Below are 20,863 nucleotides of genomic sequence, written 5' to 3'. Positions count from 1 at the left end.
GTAGAAGGAAGATGTAACTATGAAGTGAAACCCTAACAATAGTTGATTTGACACAGTGCTCTGATCAGTAAAGAGGATAGCAGAGTGCTTTGTGTTCTTTAAAGCAAACTTACATGAAATCTTACAGTGGAGGAAAGATCACTTTCTAGAATTATTTCAGATGTTTCCTAAGTTGGGGAATCTCGTGCTCAAAGCACTGAGATCTGTCAACATGGTACAGCTCAGTGACAACCCAGCATCCCGTTTCATCCACTGTGGTCCTCACTGCTATTCACACTTCATAGCATCATTTATGCACCACCTGGCCCATCACCCCATTCATGACACATGCTACTCACTAGAGCAATCCTTTCTCCGTTAATTACAATGTCACGATTTGTGAAACAGAAGATAATGTGGTAAATCCCTCTAGAATAATCCTAGCATGGAGTTGTTTTGGCATTCAGAGTCCCAGATAAACATCCTTCCACTGCAATGTTATCATTATTCTCATTTATCAGGTAAGAAAACCTGCACTCACAGAAGTGAAGTGACATACCCAGGAAACCTACCCTATTATACTACTAGTATAAATAGAATCAGGACTTGAACCCAAGTCACTCTCAAACCTCTTTTTTTCTTTCCACCATTCCGCAGGATGGTTTATACTTAGAAAAAAAAAAAAAGTATAAAAGAAAAAAATCCTAATCTGTCACCCAGAGTTAGTTATTGTTAACATTTTGCTATGCTTTACTTTATTCTCTTGTTCATACACATATGATTTTTTAGAAAGCAATATCAAACCTTACATACAGTCTCATATCCTGCTTTTTTTTAACCTAAGGTTATGTACTGAACATTTTTTATGTCAGCAAAATTTCATTGAAATGTTTTTATAATAATACAGCATTTCATCTTATTTTATGGATTTAACATAATACATATAACCAATTCCTCTTATTGGACAATTGTGTTTTTACTTTTTTTCAATATTATATATAATTCTCTGGGAATATCCTTATAAATAAATTTTTGTACCCCTGATTATTTATTTGCAATGATTTTCTAGAATCATTGCAAGTAGAATCAGGGACAAAGATCCTAATCACATTGTATTTAACTATTCATTAGAAGATATCCTGGGATAAACATGACTTCTAAGACATTAAGAAAGCTTTAGGTGTGTCCCACATGGCAAAATACCTACCCCATGAGGAAGAAACTGGGGAGAAGAATGGGTGCCAGGAGGCTGGCTGGGTGGGTGTGTGTTAATAATGGAGGTACAAGATTGCAAGTGACACACCACACCAACACCCCTTTAACAACGTCTGCCAACAGCACGATCTGGTATGAACTCCACGCCAGGGAATGGCCTTTCAAGACCCAACCGGCAGAGGCAATAATATGGCAAATGGGCACAGGCATGAAACCCAACCTCAGCCAGATTGGCATGGGAAAAGAAATCTCGGTAAGTCCCAAGATAGGGCCAGACCTGGGGGATGAGGGGAGACACAGACACAGTCATAGGCCTTCTTTTTACTATGTGTTAAGGTTACAAATGCTTTCATAGGGTGACCAAAAAAATATGCATCACAACCTTGTCAGACAGCAGTTTGAAGCTTAAAAGGCAAGGCTGCTGCACTGTGCCTGCAATTTCAGGTACCTGCCACCAGGGGCACAGTAACACGTGGTCAGGTTTTTCCTGACTATGGGTTGCTGAGTTAGGTAGAACCTATATATCCCTCTTTTTCTGCTATTTTTAAAAGATATGAATTAAAACATCACAAATATTAATGGTTCTAATTTTATTTGCATCTACATAATAATTTAAGGCATTATCTAACTCAGAACAAGACATACAGAAACAGAGAAGCCTGGGTATATATTAACAATCTTCCTCTAAAACAGAGCAGGAAGAATCCTCTCTTTTGATCAGAAGACACACAAGTCAGAGAAGGAGTAATTATATGTTATGTTTTGAAGGATTACCTGCACCTAGGTGATGAAGAGATTACTAAAAGTAACTCTTCTTCTCTGACTTTGAAGGGCTCTTATAGTATTGAGATATGGATGGAGACCCCAGGATTCCCTTTTATCCCTTCTGTTAAGAAAAATGTCAAGAAACTGTTTGGGAAGTATTGTTGATCTCAGTGTATCCTAGACCTTCTAGAATAGAGCTTACCTGGCTGTTATTTGGGTTCAGAAAATACATGGGAAGAAGGATGGATGGATGGTAATGGATGGATGGATGGATGGATGGATGGATGGATGGATGAATGGATGGATGGATAATGAAGGATGAAGAATGAAGGAGTGAATTGATATAGATGGGTGGATGTATAGATGCATGCATGATGGGTGGATGAGTGGATGAATGGATGGATGGATGATATATGGGTGGATGGATGGATGAAAGATGGAAGGGTGAATTGATATGGATGGGTAGATGTGTAGATACATGCTGGATGGATGGATGGATGGATGGATGGATGGATGGATGGATGGATGATGGAGGAATATGGAAATGGGACAGATGAATGGACAAATTGGCGGACCAAATGTGATGCCAAAGAGTAATCAAAAAGTCACCATTTATGTGTAATCACCACACATTGGTTTCATTTAGGACATTCTTCTCTTCTGCTGGGCCTTTGAACAAGAAGAGAGACCTACCTTCACCAAGCTCATGGACATGCTGGAGAAACTGCCAAAGCGAAACCGCCGCCTATCTCACCCTGGACATTTCTGGAAGTCTGCAGAGTAGGTTTTCTCCCTTAGCATCTCTCTCCACTGCCTTGTCCTCTGCCCTTTGTCACCTTTTTGATCCTCTCTGCCCCTTTTTACTTCTCCCCCAACAAGCTCCTGTCCATGTGCCCACCCTTTGGCAACCACCCTTCCCTAATAGGTTTCCATTCAATGGAGTCTGTTTGGGGGTTTGGGTCCTGGAGTCTGTCCTGTGGGGTCTTGGTTCCTGCAGCTACCCTGGGTTTCTCATTGCTTATCTCTTCCTGATGAAGACTGATGCCCTGATGTGTCTGAGCATCATGCAGTGAGGTGATGCCTGAACCCACCAAGCCTCCCACATGTCAGGTATTCAGAGTACCCCTCTATGAGGCCCAGCTTTCTGGAACTCTTCCTTCTGGGCCAGCAGCCTGCCCCTGTCACAGCAGATCACAGCTTCCAGCATTCTCCATTGCATGAATGCCAGAGCAGGAAAGGCTCTGAGCTTCTTACCAGAAGTATCTCTAGCTTCCTCATAAGAGGCTCCAGACCCTGCTCCTCCCTCTTGTTTCTGGCTGGAGATCAGTAGTTCTATCTGAGATAATGAGTGTGGCATCTCTTTCTGGGACCTCCCTCGCCAACCCCAGCTTCTGTGACTGAACTCTCTAGAAGGTAAGAGGGAGACAGGCCCAGATGAGGCTACTGAGGGCTCCCCATGGCTCTGCCAGTTGCTCCCAGGTATTCATGGTTGTGCACACTCACACGGACACTCTCAGGTACTCACACTCATGCAGACCCGGGAGCAGTACTTAAAAACGTACCTCTATACAAATTCTTTCACACACGGCTGCACTCAGATCTATACACACACACATCCGTATACAAAAACATTCCATGAACGCACACCCCCACATGGAAGCCTGCACACATAGGCAGACTCAGGCACATACACACAGGTACACAATCACAATCACATTACATGGCACATGAAGACATGTGTATATACACACTTGTACTACCATGGCTTACCCACTGAAGACAAGCAGTACCCACAGATATAGATACCCCCACCTGTGGGCATGGTGTACCATAGCCATTGTCAGAGTCTTCCCATGAAGTTCCCCAAGGCAGCGTCCTGAAGAACAGATGTTCCCAGGGGCTGTGGACATTGGGAGGCTCTTTTTTCCTCCCTTCCCCTGCCGTTTGAGCTTGCTGAACCTGCAGGATGGAATCTCTTCGTTCCCCAGGGGCTTATCCTTTCCCCAGACCATTGGAAGGAGCATAAACTTTACAGGCAGACGTAGATTGGAATTCCCACTCCACTGTGTAATAGCTGTGTGGCCTTGGGCATGTCACTCGGCCTCTTTGAGCTATAGTTTCATGCTCTGAAAGGTGAGGGCGGTGAAACTGCTCTAGCAGAAGTGCTGTGCAGGTTCCATGTGGCCACGTGCAGAGCACCTGGTGAGCAGGTGCCTCCCACATAGCAGGCACTCACTGTAGCTCAGCTGCCGTCATCTGCCAGGAGGGAGAATGAGCCCTGTGCTGGCAGCCTGGCAGGATTTACAATGGATTGGATACGAAAACAGACAGAAGGAAGCTTTAACAAGCAAAAACTCTGCCCAGCTAAAGGAGTGCTGGCAAGTTAGAGAATTAGTGTTGGAGCTCCAGGCAGGACCCAGCAGTTTAACTGAAGAGAGGGACTTAAAGTTTACTGGTTGGAGGGAAAAGCAGGAGGCTTCTCTTTCTATATTTTATTGTGGAGTTGGGCTGAAAAAAACAAACAAACAAACAAACAAACACAGGACCAGAAACTTTGTGGTCTAGCAGAATGGGATGTTGGGTTCAGTGGAATTTTCCATTCATTTCCTCTTCCATTCATTCTTTTTTTATTCAGCCTATGTGTACTGAACATCTTTTATGTGCTCGACACTGTTCTAAGAGTGAGAATACAGCGGTGAACAAAATAAATGAGTTCCTTTTGCTGCAGTGGACATCAAAGTCTGCTCATAGCAGGAGGCTATGGTGTGGATCCCAGTCCCACCCCCTCTTGCTGCATCTCTAGCTGTTATGGAGCTTTATTCCAGCCCCACACACTGGATGACCATTCCTAGTCCATGCCCAAGTGGGAAAAGTTCTGAGTTCAAATCCTGACTCTGCTGCTTCCTGGCAGTGTATCCTTGGGCAAAACACTTAACCTCTCTGAGCCTCAGTGTTTTCATCTGTGAAATTGTATGATTCTGTCATAGAAGTTCATCACTGATTATTTTCATCTTTGAAAATATTCGTAGCCTGTATTGCAGGCTCATCTCAGGCTTAAATGGGATCAGGTATGTGTGGCACTTGGCACAGAGCCCAGGGTATAGTACGACCTCAGTTAGCAGAAATCTCTTCCACGTCTTCTTGCAGAAGCCAGGAACTGTTCCTCTCAAGCCACCTGACCCTCTGAGAGGCTGCTCATTCACAACAGATGATATCATCATGTCCTTGTGAGCTCTCACCACTCTCTCCCTTCTCTCCCCACTCCAGGCTGTGACCTTTGGACACCGGGACGGCGTCCAGCTGCCTGGGCTCCCGTCACCTCTCCCTCCCTGCTCTGTCCTCTGCCAGCTCAGGAGGCCAGAGACTCAGCATCAGAGGGTACCAACCCTGACCGACCTGGGAGCACTGGACAACAGCTTGGCGGCCTCCCTGCACCTCAGACTTGAGCCCTTTTCCTCGGGCAGGGTTGGGGACCCCCGAGCTAGGACTGAACCGGACCAGCCAGGGTGATGCATTATTGGTCAGTGCGGCCCAGGGAACAGCACAAATGAAAGCACTGCAGGCTGCACGTGGTGCCTTTGGGCTATGGGACTAGGACAGGAGGCCCCACGTGGGCGGGCTTGCAGCTGGGGCTAAGTGTGTGTGTGTCTGTGTGTTCGACGCTGTTCACTCTTGTTTCACCTTGACAAGCAAGAGCCAGACTGCCCCGGTGATGGGGCACCCCTCAGTTCTGTCTTTGTGTGGTGGTTTCCAGCTGTGCCATCTGGGAAGCTAAGAGGAGGGGTACAGAGCCAAGCGGTGGCTTAGTCAAGGCTGCTGAGCCAAGATCGAGTAGGGAAGGTCGGGAGTGGCTAAGCTCGTTCCTTTGGAAATATCTGTTTTCAGATACCCCAACCCAAGCCTGTCATGGCATGTGGCACCTTTACGTAGAGCTCTGAAGTACAATAGGAAAGTTAGAACGTCTTTTGAGTGCTGGGTCTCTCTGGGGGACCTATGCCCCCATTTCTGCTGTTTCCTCCTGTTCTCTGAGAGTAGCACCCCTTTTCACCTCACTGCCCCCACCTCCTTGCCATTTGGAAAGCCAAGATGACTTCTGAGGGGCTCCTTAGAGCTCACCATCATTCAGGGCACCTGAAGTCTGGTCCCTGAGAATCAGGGCTCTGGGCAGGGAATTCTAGGACATTCCTTTTCTTCCCTCTTCTCTGCTACTCACACCAGTGAAGCTTATTCCCCAACCGTGGTGGATGAGGGTCCTTGGGATATGTCCATGTTGGGTTATGTGGTTGTACCTGTGATAACACGTTTGCAAAAGATTTCCCTGCCTTTCACCCTTAAGCAGTCCTGTTGGGAAAGCACAAAGGAGGATGTCGTTTGTTACAGTTCTGTGTTCTCCACTCTAGCCTGGTGCGGGGTCCTGGAGTGGCTTTCCCATCGGAAGCCTGTGTCCCTCACCTGTGTGTGTTCCCTCAGTGCCCCACCTTTCCTCCCTCCTCTTGCTCCCAACCTGGGCCGGCGACTCTTCCTGACCATGTTGGGGAAACCACTGGTGTTCTGCAGGAAGGGTGCCGGGAGCAGGCTGGGCATGCAGATGGGAGACGAGAGCCTCTGGGTCATTTGCCCATGTTTTCAAAGCCCTGACCCCCTGAATGTGACCTGGTACAAAAGGGAAATCTGTCCCCAAGCAGAGCAATAGCAGGAGTATCTGGGCAGTGAACAGGGAGCTCAGGGCGGCCCACAGCCCCTCTGTATTTCCTGGGTACTGCCTGGGCCTTAGTCTTCTTGTAGCTGCTATCTATCCAGGCATCTCCCTCCTAGAGAGCCAGAGAGAGGACCTAGAACTTCAAAACCCTTACCTGATCTTACTCCCAAAATCCAAACAGACCTATAGGGATCTCTTCCCCACCTTGGCTGGCTCTCAGACTGGTTCATGCTCTGGGAGCCAAACCTGCTTCCACACTGGGAAGAATGATGAGACCAGTCATGCTTCGCAGAAGCCTGGCTACAGGAAACCCCTGTGTTTCCCAAAGGGCCCTCCCGAATTGCCTTTCCAACACTCCCAGCTATCTGGGACTACAGGACTAAAGACCCCGGCTTGGGCTGCTCCTAAGTGGACATTGCTCTTCTGGGGACATCTGTGGCTCTTGGCTTGACATGTGTGTGTCTTGGAGGCATTTTATACATGTTTGCCTGAGCCCCAGCCACTCTGGGGTTGCTGGGGATGGCTCTTGTCAATGGACACCTCCCCATCCCGACACAACACTCTGTGTCCCAGCCCTTGGCCTGGACTTGCACCTGCCTTGGCTCTGCCCAGCAGCCTACTGAGTGCCTGAAACCCAACCACTCACTTCTCTTCCATCACACCAGGACTTCTTGGGTCCACGGACTCAAGTCCTTGTCATGTTCCCTTGTGCCAAGAGAAAGGATACGAGGAAGGAAAAGGTAGCCAGGGTCTACTACCCTGCAGCTAAAATGTCCACAAGAACTGGCACCTTCTCACTCTTGCCTCTTCTGTTTCCAGAATTAGCTAAAATATCCAACCACAGCCTTTGGCAAGGCCTAGCATGGTGTCCAACAGTTGATTTTTGCATTCATTCATGAGCACCAGTTTGGGATTAAGGACAGGGCCTGAGTGATCCAGGGGGAAAACCCAGCCCTTTGTGGAACAGGGTGCCTTGAGTCCATCCCTGAATCTGTGTCATTTGCTCTTGACTTCTCGATCTTTCCCCACTTCACTACTCTGTCCCCACGTGCATTGGTCTCTGCTGCAGCGAGGCCAGGCTCCTGGCCTTCAGTCCCTTGCTGACACCCCTACCCTATCCCCCCTACACTTCCCTGACTTGTTGAGAAGCCAGCTCTAATTTGCACACATTTAAATCCAGGAAGAACCAGACCACTGCTTTCCCTGCTGGCCTCCATCTTTATTCACTGATGAAGTTTTGGGAGGAGGTTATATTCATCTTATGCAGGGAGGAAAAAAAGAGGAAAGAGGCTGTATATTTTTACATCATAATTACCAGCCTCACCTTCAACTCATTCTATACAATCCACATGACCCAGATTTGTGTATTTGCCCTTGTCCCGTCACAGCTGCACACAGGTGCCCAGTATACACAAGTCACTGACTCAACAGCAAGTTGTTCCAGTCTGTCTTGCTTTTAGCAAACCCCTTAGCTTCCCAAGGGGACCAGTCCACAGGGTGAACATTCACCAGGAAGCCTTGGCTTTGCAGAGAGAAACATCTCAGCTTTCTTTAAAGGGCATGTGGATTTGCATATAAATTTCACTCAACTCTTCCAGAGTACAGGTTGTTCATAAAACCAAGGAGTTTCCTTCTTGGCCTCCTGTGGGAGGACATGCTCCTTGTGTCCCCATCCCCAGAGCCAAGCTGGAAACCCAAAGTCATTGCTTAGATCCATTTCGTCCTAGTATTCCTTTTACTGATCAAAGAGAAAATTTTCATCTTGCCCTGGACCCCCCATCCTCACCCCATCCATTTGTCTCCACAGCTACCTTGGATTGTCAGTCAACAGAAGTCCTTGACTGATATTGATCACTAGACTTTTGTATCCAGAAAACCTAGTTCTTCCCTTTTTCTCACTCCCATGCCATATACACACATCATGTCCCTCCCACAAACACACAAAACCAGCCTTCTCTCACCTTCCACCATTCCTATCTCCACCTACAGATGATCATCAAAGGCACACGGAGGAAGTAGTAGACACAGAGCTCAGGCCAATCATTATCTTGAGAAATCTAAACCCAGGGCTGCCAGCCTATGCTCCATAGGCCATATCCAGCCTACCAAATGGTTTTTACATGTTTTAACTGAGGAAAAATCAAAAGAATAATAGTTCATGACATGAAAATTCTATAACATTCAAATTTCATGTCAATAAACAAAATGTTATTGGAGCACAGCCACCTCTCCATGTACACAACCACGGCCGCTCCGTGCTACAGTGAGGGAGCCGGCTATTTGCAACAGAGACGATGTGGCCCCCACAGTCAGAAACATTTACAATCTGGCCCTTTCCTAACTTTGCTAGCCTTTGATAGAGAGGGTTGGATATGGCTCTCAGGGGAAGAACAGGAAGCTGGAGGGGGAGAGAACTTGTTTCATTGGAAGAAGGCCAGCTTGCCCCAGGATTCAGCACGCCGCCTCGGGCAGTAGAGAACTCCCTGTCCTTGGATAGGGTGGAGCAGAGGTTGACTTCTTGGCCTGTGTGATTCGGAGGCAATTCAGGCCCTGAAGGCTGGATCGACTCCCTGGACTTTAATACTCTTAGTTTGCTAAGGGTGGCCATAATAACAAAATATCACAGACGGAGTGGCTTAAACAACACGAATTTACTCCTCACACTTCTTGAGGCTGGAAATCCCAAGATCAAGGTGTCAGCAGGGTTGGTTTCTAGTGAGGGCTCTCTCTTTGGCTTACAGACAGCTGCCTTCTGATCATGACCTCACGTGGCCTTTCCTCTGTGACTGCACATCCCCATTATCTCTTCATCTTCTGATAAGGACAATAATCTTATTAGATTAGGGTTCCAATGCTTTGTGATTTTATTCCCATCCCTGGCTTTCTTTCCCCACGTTGGTTCTCAGTCTTGAGTTCTCAAATATGCCCTCCCTGTCCTCATCCTATGCACACCTTCACTTCACACATCCATCCCCTGCAGGCTGGTCTTGTTCCACTGTGCCATCAGTATGCCCAAGCCCTCTTCAGCTCTGTGAGGCTCCTAGGACTGCTGCAGCAAACCACCACCCACTGGGGCCTAAAACAACGGATATATCATCCCTCCCCGATCTGGACACCAGAAGTCCAAAATCAAAGTGTTAGCGGGGCCGTGCTCCCCCTGAAATCTGTAAGGGAATCCTTCCTGGTGGCTTCTGAACTCCTGGTGCTTTCCTGGTCATCACTGGCATTCCTTGGCTTGCAGCCATGTCAGGCCAATCCCTGCCCTCATCATCTCTCTGTGTGTCCCTATCTTCGTATGGCCGTCTTCTTTTAAGGACACGAGGACATGAGTCATATTGGATTAGGGGCCCACTCTCCTGAAGTATCACCTCATCTTAACTAATTATATCTGCGAAGACCCTCTCTCCAAATGAAGTCACATTCCGAGGTACTAGGAATGAGGACTTCAACATGTCTTTTTTTTTTTTTTTTGGTGGGGAAAAGATGTGGGGAGACCGCAACTCATAACACCCTCTAAGACATTTTCTCTTGTGCCTTGACTGGTCCTCCACTGTAGAACCCAGGTCCCCTGGAAGATAGATTCCCCAGAATTCCTGGTCTACAAGGTCAGGCTGTTGCTGTCATGCTTACCAAGCTTGCCCTAATCAACAGGTCCCATCACTGAATTCCCACAGCTCTGGATCTCAGTTCTGTGGCTGTGTGGGAGCAGCCTGTGTGTAAGTGGCTTGTCTGTAGCAGGACTGTCACTTGACCCCTGAATGTGCTTCATGGCCCCATCCAAAGCGGTTGGTGACATAGCATCTGATTTTATCTATACTCTTGTTCATTGACAAACGAGTGGGGTTTTATGAGCTACATTTTGCTGTTTCCTTTTTTGGCTTTGCCTGTGATGTGGGGAAGTTCCCAGGTAGACTCACGCGGCCACTCTCCCTGGCTCCCAGCCTCGCCCCCTCCCATACCACCTCACCCTTACCTGCACACACCTGCAAGGGAATCACTTTGAACTCCAAGGGGAGTGACAGGCAGCAAATGTCAGTCTGGGTCCTGGAAGGTGGAGCCACAGTGAACCTCTGTCCTCTCTGCTCAGTGCCTGACTATGATATTAACCCAAATCCCAGACTCCCTTCTTGAGGCCCTGTAATCCATACCCATTCTGTTACCAGTTTAATTTTGAAACCAGTAGTGGGGCAAGTGGAAAATCTGCAGTCCCATTGACCTACTGGACTTGTCTTAGTAGTGCCTGGCACATAGTAAGTGCTAAGAAATGTTTACAGAATGCAGACAGAGAGGGTTGCTGGGTAAGAGTAAGACCCGGGCACAGGGAGTTAGAAGGGCACCATTGGCGGGTATTGGGATTCCCCTTTGCCAGACCATGTTGTGGGTGCCATATCAACCCCAATGAGTTTGTTAGGTTTGTTGTTGTTGTTTAGACTTAGAGTCTTGCTCTGTCACCCAGGCTGGAGTACAGCATGATCATAGCTCACTGCAGCCTCGAACTCCTGGCCACAAGCAATCCTCCCACCTTAGCCTCTCAAGTAGTTGGTACTATAGGTGCACACCATCATGCCTCGCTAATTTTTTACTTGTTGTAGAGACAGGGTCTTGCTATGTTGCTCACGCTGGTCTTGAACTCCTGGTCTCAAGCAATCCCCCTGCTTCAGCCTCCCAAAGCACCGGGATTACAGGGGTAAGCCACTGTGCCCAGCCAGTTTGCCAGGTTTAATATCTGTGACTTATGAAGTGACCCATTGGATCAGGTGGCCCAGGATGTCTAGGAGGCAGAGTAACAATCCACCCTGAACAGCCTCTGTTCACAGAGCACTTACTACATGCCAGGCTGGAATTCCTATGATGGTTTGGGGAGATAGGTAGACTTATTCTCATTTCAATGAGGTACCTGCGGTACAGGGACAGAAGCCAGCCTCCTAATTGCAGACCCAGCATTTTAAAAACAAGTCGTTGGGCTCGTCCATTCCCGGGAACCCACCCCCAGGTCCAGGGGTTCGTGCCCAGCTGCTCATGGGGATGTCACAGTCCCAGCCTCTGACACTTATTGGCAACTTGGAACCAGGAGAGAGAGAGGAAAAGCAGGAAGTTGTAGAAGGGAGGGTGCAGGGGCCAGCAAGGACCCTCCTGGGAGTTTGCACAGAAACTTGCACTTATGTTCTCAAACTGACAGGCTGCCAGCAGCAGCCCGGATTTCCAGGAAATGTGTGTTTTGGTTGGCAGAGCCCCTTCTGGGTCCCTCCAGCATCCCTGCTCCAGGCTTCCCATCCCCTCCTTCTCTCACGCTGGACGTTGAACTGTGGTCCTGTGTTCCCGAGAGGCGTACATCAGTGAGTGCTCTTCCCTCTCGGGGGTGGGAAAGGGCCCTTCCTTCCCACTCATTGGGATCATGCAGCTCCCATTTCCTAACACCAAGAATATGAAGGATTCATCTCATGGGGTTGAGAATGGCTGCCCTCCTTCGACTGAGGACTGAGCTGGAGGAGATGGACTCTGTCTAGAATGTGCCTGATCTAAATAAGACCTTGTTTCCCAAGTGTGTTCCATAGACCTTTCGTTCCATGGAAAACTAGCTGGACACTGCATTATTGAAAGGGTCCTGGGACAAGTATGCATTGGAAATGCTTAGGTAAAATGAAACTAAATTTCTTGATTGCAGGATTTTTCAGAACTTTTAAGACACTATTGTGTGGTTGAATCTCTAAATGACTGATAGGATACTGTTCTTCCCAAGCTTTCCCAGACCTGTTTCTGAATCTCCAACAAGATCAACCTCTGTGAATGAGACTTGATACCTTACATTGTACTGAAGGAGGCAATGTCAGTGTACTGGCCTACAGAAAAATGCTGACCACTAGCATTCATAGACCCTGCTAGGAGATGAGAAAGGTAGCTTAGACCCTGATTCCATGCATGTGGACAGTGGTTCCATGAACAAGAACGCCACATCTGGCTGATGGTGTCTCCCAATCGAGGGATCAAATTTGCTGTGTGTTGGTGGCTTCTCCAACATACCATGGCTTGGAGGCCAATGTGAAAATTATTTTAAGATGTAACACCCTCAGAAGGGTTAGTTAAGTTTTCACCTGGGTTTTAATCTTCAACCAAGTCATTGGGATGACAATCTAGAAGGACCTCTATCTATAAGATCTAGAAGGAGAAAGATCTGGTCCTAGGAGTACAAATATGTAATGGATCTACCACCAGCGTCCCCTCCTGTACTCTTGGCAGATGTCATTAATCCATCACAGCATGCCTTCCCACTGATCACAGATGTAGCTTCAGGGCATTCGAGTTACCACTTAAGATGGATATGAGTGACCCTCCCTTATCTCACACTTCTCCTTTTGCAGAAGCAGGATCTGAGGCCCAGAGGGGGAAGCTATAATAAACTCCCCTAAGTCAGGTCCTTTCTAAGAGGCAGAGGTAGGTTTAGAACTCAGGCCTCAGAAGCTTCCAGAAGCCAAGCCATTTGGGCTGTAGTTGGTGGACAGTCTATCAGGGCCCTGCAGATGTTTCTTCTTAGTTAGGGAACTTGGAAGATGCAGAAAGAAAGATTCTGTCTTTGAGACTTTGTGTATGATCCTACTCGGTAATCTGCCTGCTTGGAGAAAAATCATTTCTTTTCTGGCACGGCTTCACCACAAGGCCTGAATGCTACCCCCAGTCTAGTAACATCTGGGCTGGAAGTCATGGCATATAGGGGCCTTAAGGAATAACAGTGTGCATGGTGGTGTGCAGGAGGGCTGCAAGGGCTTTTCTTTCTTGAGGAGGTTTGTAAAATTTCTGCAGTTCAGTCTGGGCTTCTGGGAAGTCAGGGGGTGTTGCATATAAAGGGCAGGAAAAGGAGCCTGACTCCAGTTACTCTTTGGTTTCTTCCCTGAATGGAAGGCTCAAAATCAAGTTTCCACCCAGAGAAGATGTTGAGGTCCTAGTGGACCACCAACTCTACTCCTGAGCTCTTGAAATGCCTCTAATCACCAGCTCAGTGGCTGAGAGTACCTTCTTGTCCACTGCCTCTTCTTTTCCTTCCCCTCTTCACTTATCCCCCATCCACCTTCTGCCCAATAATATCTCCCGTGTATTGTAAACGGAGGAGAAAGTTGCACAATTGTAGAGATGAAAAATAGCTGCCATGTATTTAGCTTAAATTAGCTCAGAAGAATGGCTCCCTCCCTCCATTGAGCGGGCAGCAATTGTTTATGCCAACATGCTATTTGCATCGCGCCTTCTTAGATTTGAAAGTCAAATGATTAAAAACAAATCTTAGTTTTTCTTTTCCACCACTTAAAAAAAATACCAGCTTGGCTAGTTCTTCTAGTTTAAAAATACCTTGACCTCCAGCACTACCATGAGAATTTTGGAAAGGCTGGTATCAGGATATCAGGAGGAAATAAATACAGGCCAACAATAACCAGAGAGGCCTTTTCTGAGGGGTGGGCGATGGGGTGATCAAGGTAGAAGAGAAGTCTTGTGTCCTCACACAGATGCTGGCATTCTGGGTTTGTTTGGAATTCAGTGAACCTCTGTCCTCTCTGACAGAGATTTCTTCACAACTATTCATTCAATGGGTGATTTGTTGAGCATTTACTATGTGTTAGACTCTGGGCATTCAGTGATGAGTGATACGAAGTCTCCCCTTTTCTGAAGCCTAAAGCCCAATGGGGAAGAGAGACAAGAACCAAGCCAACAACAAATATATAAATTTGCAACTCATGTAGATCTATGGAAAGAAAACTCTTGGGGGACCAGAAACATGGGAGAGGGTGCTACTGTGGGAGAGCTGCTGGCAAAGGTCTTTCTGAGGAGGTGACATTTAAGTCAAGATCTAAAGGAAGAAAAGGAGGAAGAGATGATCATTCTAAGCCAGGGTTTCTCAACCTCAGTACTGTTGAGCTATTTGGAGCCAGATAATTCTTTGAGGTGGCGACTGTCGTGGGCATTGGAGGATGTTAAGCAGCTTCCTCAACTCTCCCCACAAGATACCAGTAGCGCCTGGTACTGGTGACATCCAAAAACATCCCCAGACACACCCTGACTTTGCTATCTGGGGTCAATCCTCATAAAGCCCCAAGGCTTGCAGCACAGAGGCGGGAAGCCCATATGGTGGCATGTCAGGCATGGTGTCACCTGAGCTCTGACCCCCACTTCTGAGATGGCATGCAGTTTGGAGTCTCTTTTCCCTATGAGCTCCCATAACCGTCCCATATTCCACAAGGCATTGCTTCTGGGCCGCGGTCCTCTCGTTCCAGCATGGCCCTTTTTTTTTGGGTACATTGGTGGATTTCAAAAGCCTCCAGTTGACATCCGAAGTGTGACCTCCAAAACCATCTCCAGACATTGCCAGATGTCCCCTGAGTTGTCTCCAGGCCACACGACCAGGAATCAAATCCAGCATCCTGCCATCCGCAACCTTCCGTGGGAGAAAGGAAATCAGAGGGGAAGAGGAGAACCCAGGGAGGAGACTCCTCGAGTAACTTGGCAGGGAAATAGGTTTTCAAAGCACTGGTTAGCATCACCAGTGGTTTGAAGGCTGTCTAGGTAAGGAGAATGTGGACTTGCCTTTCGCCATCATCTGCGTGGACAGGGGCTGAAATCTCCAGTCATTCTCTCCATCCTTCCACAGCCCTTCTAAGAAGCAGACCCTCTTGCCGAGCTGAAATCTTGAGACTTGCATCCGGCAATCCTGGTATTGCTTTCTGAGGCTACTCAAGGAAAGCCCCTCTGTATTCCCCAGGAAGGAAAGTCCCCCAGATAGTGAAGGGCCTTTTCCACCTTGCTTGCAATTCCCTGTTCACTGTGATGAAGAGTCAGGCCAGGTTAGAATGGCTGTCTCTGGTAGCAATGAAGCAACAACATAGACAGTCTGGACAAGATGTGGCAGTTCTGTCCAGTCCCGTCTGACTGATTTGGGCATGGAGACAGGCAGTGGGTGAGGATGGCCTCTGCAGGTCCTGCTGTTTTACCCCTAGAATCGAATCCCTGGGGCTTCCAGCAGTCCCAGGATTGGGAAGGGTAACAGAGAGGAAGAGTCGGGCATTGCAAAAGACCAGATCTTGGAAAACTGCTTTGGGGATTGGGACATCTTCCAAGAAGACAATTGAGTTGCCTGGGGTTCTGCCCAGGATGGGGTCAACCTCTCCCCAACACAGCCCTTCCCAGGTTGGGGCATTGGAAGCTTAAGTGCGTCCTGGACAATTAATGTATTGGTCCTGTGAGATTCTAGCCATTTTCCTCTGCTTATTTTTCTATATGCGTTACAAGTGATAATTTTTAAATGGGTACATATGTGTAAGTTCAAGTAACTGCTATGTAGCCACAGCATGGACATCAAGGTACTCTAAGGTACCTGCCCTGCCACACCGAGGCCCCCTGCCCTGGTCCCCTTTCCCTCCTAGCCAGCCTTCTAGGGAGCACTGCATACCCTGCCCCTTCAAAGCTATCTGGACAGTCCTGACTCGACTGGAGCATTAAGGGAGGGGCTGCCCTTGGTCAGGGCTTCTGCACAATTGTGAGATGCATACATCTTTGCCTGGCCCCTTCTTCCTTCTTTTCAGAAGTCTATCTCCTCCTGAGGACCCCGTGGTCCCTACCTGTCAAGGAATATCATAAATTGTACTCCCCACCCCATCAAAACACACCCTGACTTTGCTGTCTGGAATCAATCCTCACAAAGCCCCAAGCCTTGCAGCACAGAGGCTGGAAGCCCATATGGTGGCAGGTCAGGCATGGTGTCACCTGAGCTTCTCTGACTCCACTTCCAAGATGGCATCCAATTTGGAGTCTCTGTTCTCCATGAGCTCCCGTAGCTGTCCCATGTTCCACAAGGCATTGCTTCTGGGCCGTGGTCCTCTAGTTTCCTCATAGCCCTAATTTTGGGTACATTGGTGGATTTCAAATGCCTCCAGTTGAGCAGCCAAAGGATTCTAAGAAAATCTTCCCTGTATCTCAAAGGCTCGTGTCCCCAGCCACATTCACTACACCCTCAGCAGAGCCTTGCATGGAGCAACCCTTATCCCTTCATTCCCCAAATCTTCATTTTATATAGTCATTTAGTAAATATTTATTAAGTGCCTCTTGTGATTCTGGGAAAAAAAAATGGAGAAAAGTAGGTGCTGCCTTCAGGGTACTAGGAGTCCAGTGGAAGAGAGGGAGGAGTTCCAGTAGGGTCCCGAGGCCCCAGAGGAGCTCCCAACCCAGAAAAAGACCCTCCGGGGAGGGTTGTCAGAGGAGGAGACTTCTGAACCGTGTCTTGAAATTTGAGTAGAATGGTAGGGAACGGTGTGTCAGACAGAAGGGACAGCCTGTGTGTGGACTCAGAGACAAGATCATGCTTTATTGAGGGTAACTGCAAGTGGCTAAAAGCCTGCCCCCTGGCACTTGCCTGCCTTTCCCTGCTTTCCCCAAAGCCTGATTTTGGGACCCTAGAGGCTCCATCTCCAAACAGAGGGTGCCGTGGCTCAGACATGGAGACCTTGACTTCTCTCCCCAGCATGCTCTGGTTCCTACTGTTAGCCTTGGTGTCCTGTGGGGGAAGATGTCTGAGGAGAGTTTTGTGCTTGCTGGAGTCAGACCAGTACTCAGGCCACCTCAGGCCTGCTCTGCATCCCTCTCTGGCTCTACAGACCTCTCTCTGTCTCTCTCTCTCTCCCTGTCTGTGTGTGTGTGTGTGTGTGTGTGTGTGTGTCTGCCTGCCTCCACACAGTGGAGGATGTGTCTCTATTTCTTAGTGCCCTGCATTGGGTCCTGAAGTCCATAAGTATCTTGGCTATAGATGGGTTGGCCATGAGCCCTCCTCTCTAAAGCATTTTCATTCCTGTTCCTCTTTTGCTTCACTTTCCCTCTATCAACTCTTGCGACCTGTGTCTCTGATGTCTCTGGGGCCCTCACTTCTGTCTTACCATACCAAAAAACCTCCTTCGGCAGTCTTACCATGTCCTCTTTCTTGGACAGTTCATATCACTCTATGAATAGGCCCCTCTATGAATAGGAGTGTTGAGGTCAAGGACGTGCATGAATGTGGAAATGTATTTATGGAAAGACCCTACACTGAGGGTCTCTGACTAAACATTACAGGTATGATGGGCAAAATGCTGGTTTGTTACAGAAATGACTGAAGAAGACCTAGGGGCCATAGTGGGCCACGGGCCAAGTCTGCATTACAGTCTGAAGTGTGGGAAAGAATGTATCACTCCTGTTGGTGGAATGGCATGTTTGCCGTCCCTATAAATATATGTCAGGGTTTGAAAGACAGAAAACAAAGCATCTTTGCTGACCACCAGACTCCCAGGGTGTATGTGGCTACTGCAAATTAGCGAGGCTTGTTTATCTGCTTCAACTTGACTCAATTTGCCTTTCTTGAGCCACTGTCTATTGTGGATAATGATTTCATCCACACTTTCTCAGCATCAGCAGCCCCTCCAGAGTATTCCTTGAATTTTCTTAGCTTTGTGCAGCCCACGAGCACTTAATATATCACTAACCCTTGAGTTTATTGGAGGGAGTGAATAAAATAATGAATGTCAATAATGTTACGCAATACCTGGCACACAGTAGGTGCTTCATCAATGTGGCTTTTCTTCTCAATCACCCAAATGATCTTCCCCCAGAATCCCACCTCTAGGGGGACATTCCTGAAAAAAATAGGGGACCAGAATAGAGAGGTGGTAGGTGTTACCCATTTATTTAGATGCTTGGGTCCTGGTGAACATGGGGAGGGATGCCCAAGTCTCATAAGGACACCCGCTGCCCCTGTCTACAAGGCAGAGGCCTCTTAGGATTCGAGAGAGTCTCTTGCAAGACCAGCCCCCACCCCACCAAGGTCCTTATAGAAACAGAACATTCTTCCTCCAGATCCCAAAGCAGAAGTTCACTGGGGCAGACAAGGCAAGTCACGTCATGTCTGTGCCCTTGACCATACCTGGACCAGGCAGAGAAGGTCCCAGACTTAGGTGGTCAACGTTTCCACCCCAAGCCTCTCATTTCTCTCTCTCTGTCTCTGAGACTTGATCTTGTACCAGGATCCACTCCACAGACTTAACGCATGATTAATTTGGTTGATTACTCTTGAAGTTACTGACCTTAGGAAAACTCCTCAATTGTAAAAAGGCTTTCTCTATATGTAAATTATGCTGTTATCTTTTTCTATACACAAAGTATATAGACCTATAAATATTATACATATATATTATATATATAAAGACTAATTCTTGTACAGACCAACGCGGACCGATGGTCCACATTCTTTTCTCCATGTTTGTTTGTGTTGACTGTTGCAGAATGAGTTGATGTAAGAAGGTGGTTTCTTGTTTTCTTTTTTTGGGGCCACTTCTTTCTTTTGCTTTTTGTTTCTATCTCTGTCTGTCTCTGTCTGTGTCTCTCTCTTTCTCACTTGTTGCCAATGTCTTGTTGCTGAGAAATAACACTCTATTCAGATGCCGCCCAGGAAAGAAAGGCCAGATGGATGGAGGGTCCACTGTGTATATTTGTACAGAATCATTTATAAAGTTTTCTACACTTCTAAAAAAAGTATTTCTAACTTGGGCTGTTGGACAGTTTGTGTGCCTCTGAGCCGGCAAGCCTGTTGTTTCTTGTGTTTAGTGCAATGTTTAGTGAAAAACCAATGTCTGAATTATTTATGCCAATAAAGAATTTGAGAATTACTGCATTGCACTGCCGCCAAGACCGTCTGAATTCTATTGTTGTCTGTTGTACAGAAAGAAGCTTGAATTATGACATTGGCCAGTGTATCAGCCAGCTATCACCATGGTAATGCTGTGTAACAAACCTCCCCCAAACTCCATGGCTTATAACAGCTAACATTTATCCTTGTGCTCATGGGTCTGCAATTCTAGGTTGGGTTTACCTAAGAGGCTCCTCTTCAGGCTTCAGGTCAAGTTCAAGTCAGCTCCACATGTCTCCCTGTTTCAGGGGCCAGGCTGAAGAAGAAACTCCCTGGGGCATGCTCTTCTCGTAAAAGATCATCAGAACATACAAGCCAAACCAGGCTGGGTGTGATGGCTTAAGCCTGTAATCCCAGCACTTTGGGAGGGTGAGGCAGGTGGATTGCTTGAGCTCAGGAGTTTGAGACCAGCCTGGGCAACATGGTGAAACCTCATCTCTACCAAAAAAAAAAAATATGCCAGGCTGGCAGCACTCACCTGTAGTCCCAGCTACTCAGGAGGCAGAAGTGGGAGGATCACTTGAGCCTGGGAGGTTGAGGCTGCATTGAGCCATGATTGTGCCACTGCACTTCAGCCTGGGTGACCGAGCAAGACCCTGTCTCAAAAAGAAAAAAAAAAAAAAAGAGCCAAGCCAACCAGCCTGTGGAGACACATTCACGACACCAACTCAAACCATATGCGCTAATATTTCATTGGGTCAAGCAAGTCAAATAACTGAGCCTTTCAATAGGACAGGGCTGTAAACTCCACCCAGAATGGGAGGGGGAAGGAAGTGAGTGTTTCCTGCACTGTAATCCAAATTATCACAGTCTGGCCAAGTATTCTTCCAGCCAGCCGGGCAAAAATGCATCCTCTTCCTAGGGACGAATGCAGAAATTCGTCTGTGAATTCGTCGTGTGAATGTGGAAATATACACGGATGTGCACACAACTACGGCTCTCCACATTGAGCATATGATCTGCGCCCATATTAATCCCCACAACCACACAATTCCATTTTATAGATGGGAAGGCTGGGTGCAGAGGGATGAAGTAACTGGCCCACCCCAAGGTCAGAACCCAAAGCTCATAGCCCTCTTGGGGCCACACACAGCATGACGGGCTTCTAAGTACCTTGGATTTTTAAAAGCCACTTTATAAAGTGCTTTTATGAAACAAGATCTCACCTGACCTGGAAAACCAGTGAGACTGGGACTATTCAACGCATTCAACAGCAGAATAACTGAAGATGGAGAAACAGGCTCTCCGGCAAATCTGACTGGAACTCCCAGGCCCCTCCCTAGAGGAGCTGCTGCTGAGAGATGGAAGAACTGACCTCATCTGTCCTGGTAAGTCCTTCTCAATATGTGCTAGAAGGGAGCAGATTGACAGGCTGGAGTCTAATTCTATTAAATAGCACTGCCACATGCAAGCTATGTTGCCCTGGCCAGGTCACTTAGCTGCTCTGAGTCTCCGTTGTCTCATCTGTAAATGGGCATAATTATTGTACCTGTAGTACCTGCCTCCCAGCGTTATGA

General features: G+C 47.6%; 2 protein-coding genes across 5 annotated transcripts in view; one reads left to right on the top strand and one right to left on the bottom strand.

Moving 5' to 3' along the window:
* KSR2 (kinase suppressor of ras 2) overlaps positions 1-19,326 on the top strand; it is a 518,463-nt gene extending 499,137 nt beyond the window's left edge. For 2 of the 4 annotated variants that reach the window (XM_050747896.1, XM_050747898.1), the window contains exons 18-20: positions 1,318-1,447; positions 2,606-2,739; positions 5,227-19,326. In XM_050747896.1, coding sequence (XP_050603853.1) covers positions 1,318-1,447; positions 2,606-2,739; positions 5,227-5,233 — 271 coding nt within the window. In that variant the 3' untranslated portion in view covers positions 5,234-19,326. Of the gene's footprint in view, positions 1-1,317; positions 1,448-2,605; positions 2,744-5,226 lie in introns of those variants that run through there. The other 2 variants (XM_050747897.1, XM_050747899.1) reach the window with 1 other exon arrangement.
* The window catches only part of SUDS3 (SDS3 homolog, SIN3A corepressor complex component), a 1,028,644-nt gene that overhangs the window by 963,784 nt on the left and 43,997 nt on the right, over positions 1-20,863 (bottom strand). The window lies entirely within an intron of this gene.

This window comes from Macaca thibetana, chromosome 11 (genome assembly GCF_024542745.1).
Source record: "Macaca thibetana thibetana isolate TM-01 chromosome 11, ASM2454274v1, whole genome shotgun sequence".
Lineage (NCBI taxonomy): Eukaryota > Metazoa > Chordata > Mammalia > Primates > Cercopithecidae > Macaca > Macaca thibetana.
This window is presented reverse-complemented; position numbering and strand designations above follow the sequence as displayed.